This window comes from Cystoisospora suis (assembly GCF_002600585.1).
Source record: "Cystoisospora suis strain Wien I chromosome Unknown contig_5157, whole genome shotgun sequence".
NCBI lineage: Eukaryota > Apicomplexa > Conoidasida > Eucoccidiorida > Sarcocystidae > Cystoisospora > Cystoisospora suis.
In genome coordinates this window covers 1-1,054 of record NW_027157949.1, presented here as the reverse complement: position 1 = coordinate 1,054, position 1,054 = coordinate 1, and the positions used below count along the sequence as shown (strand labels likewise).

General features: G+C 58.5%; 1 protein-coding gene across 1 annotated transcript; it reads left to right on the top strand.

Annotated features, from left to right (window-relative positions):
* Positions 1-69: 69 nt before the first annotated feature.
* CSUI_008944 (uncharacterized protein) lies at positions 70-636 on the top strand (the record flags this gene model as incomplete). Its single annotated transcript, XM_068069063.1, has 1 exon — positions 70-636. A coding segment is annotated over exon 1 (324 nt), but the record flags the coding sequence as incomplete, so codon positions are not given.
* Positions 637-1,054: the final 418 nt, after the last annotated feature.

Sequence of the window (1,054 nt, the reverse complement as noted above, 5' to 3'; positions counted from 1 at the left end):
CGACAGAAGAGGAGATCGATCCAATGATGGAGATGGAGCAGGAGGCAGAGGCGGCGAGAAGAGAGGAAAGCGAGCAAGAGCGTCTCATGGGCCGTAGATGGGGCCGCGGTTGGGGCGGCTATGGTTACGGATACCCATACTACGGCGGCTATGGATACCCATACTACGGTGGATATGGTTATGGATACGGCTACCCATCGTATGGTATCGGTTACGGGCGGCGTTGGGGCTGGCGCCGGTGGTGAACGAGTGTGAGTTCTGCGGTGGTGGCGCGTGATCTGCTGGTGTCGACCAGGTGGAGTTGATCTACGGATGCACGCCCCTTTCTGTAACTTCCTTAGAAACTCTCCCCTCCTAAACTCATCTCGGTCATTTCCATACAAGTCCCGACCTGTCTTCGCGGCAGCGCGCGAGGGATCAGCCTGGCTGCAGGCCCCAGGTCACTTAATCCCTTCTCACGCACCCCCCATGAGCCCGGTCGTGGCTACTTCCGTACGCACAGGGCGTCCCGCCGCCGTTCCACTCTCACTTTGGCCAGGACTGCGGAGAAACCAGAGCACAACTTCCGCTGTGATCTGGATACGTCAAAGCTGCGTGCTGATTCCTTGTGATTCACTGACGACTGAGTTGCCGGTCACACACGGGGGTCCCACGGCAGCTGTTGCACCGCTGCCACAACGCAGGTCGCCACAACGGCAGCCCATGCATAGGGCGCCGGCTTAGCACTGTTCATTTATAATGTGACACCCAGGTACGCAAGGGCCTCATGGTGAAGGACACCCTTTTTTCCAAGTCCGCTGCCTCCTCTTAACCGCCTGCATATTGTGACTACTGGGGGAGTGCTGGCTGTGCAAAAGCGTACATGAGAAGGGACTTGGGTCCCCAGGCCTCATGTCGAAGAGCGTCTGATCACTTTACATTCTCGATACTTGTTGCCAGGGCTCTTCCTAGTCCCCAGTCGTCCTGTTGGAGTCGGGGAAGGCCCGGCGATAGAGTTCGGAAACAAGGCCTAAGCACTTGCCGCGAGGAAGGGGGCTGCCGGCCTTGTGCCCCG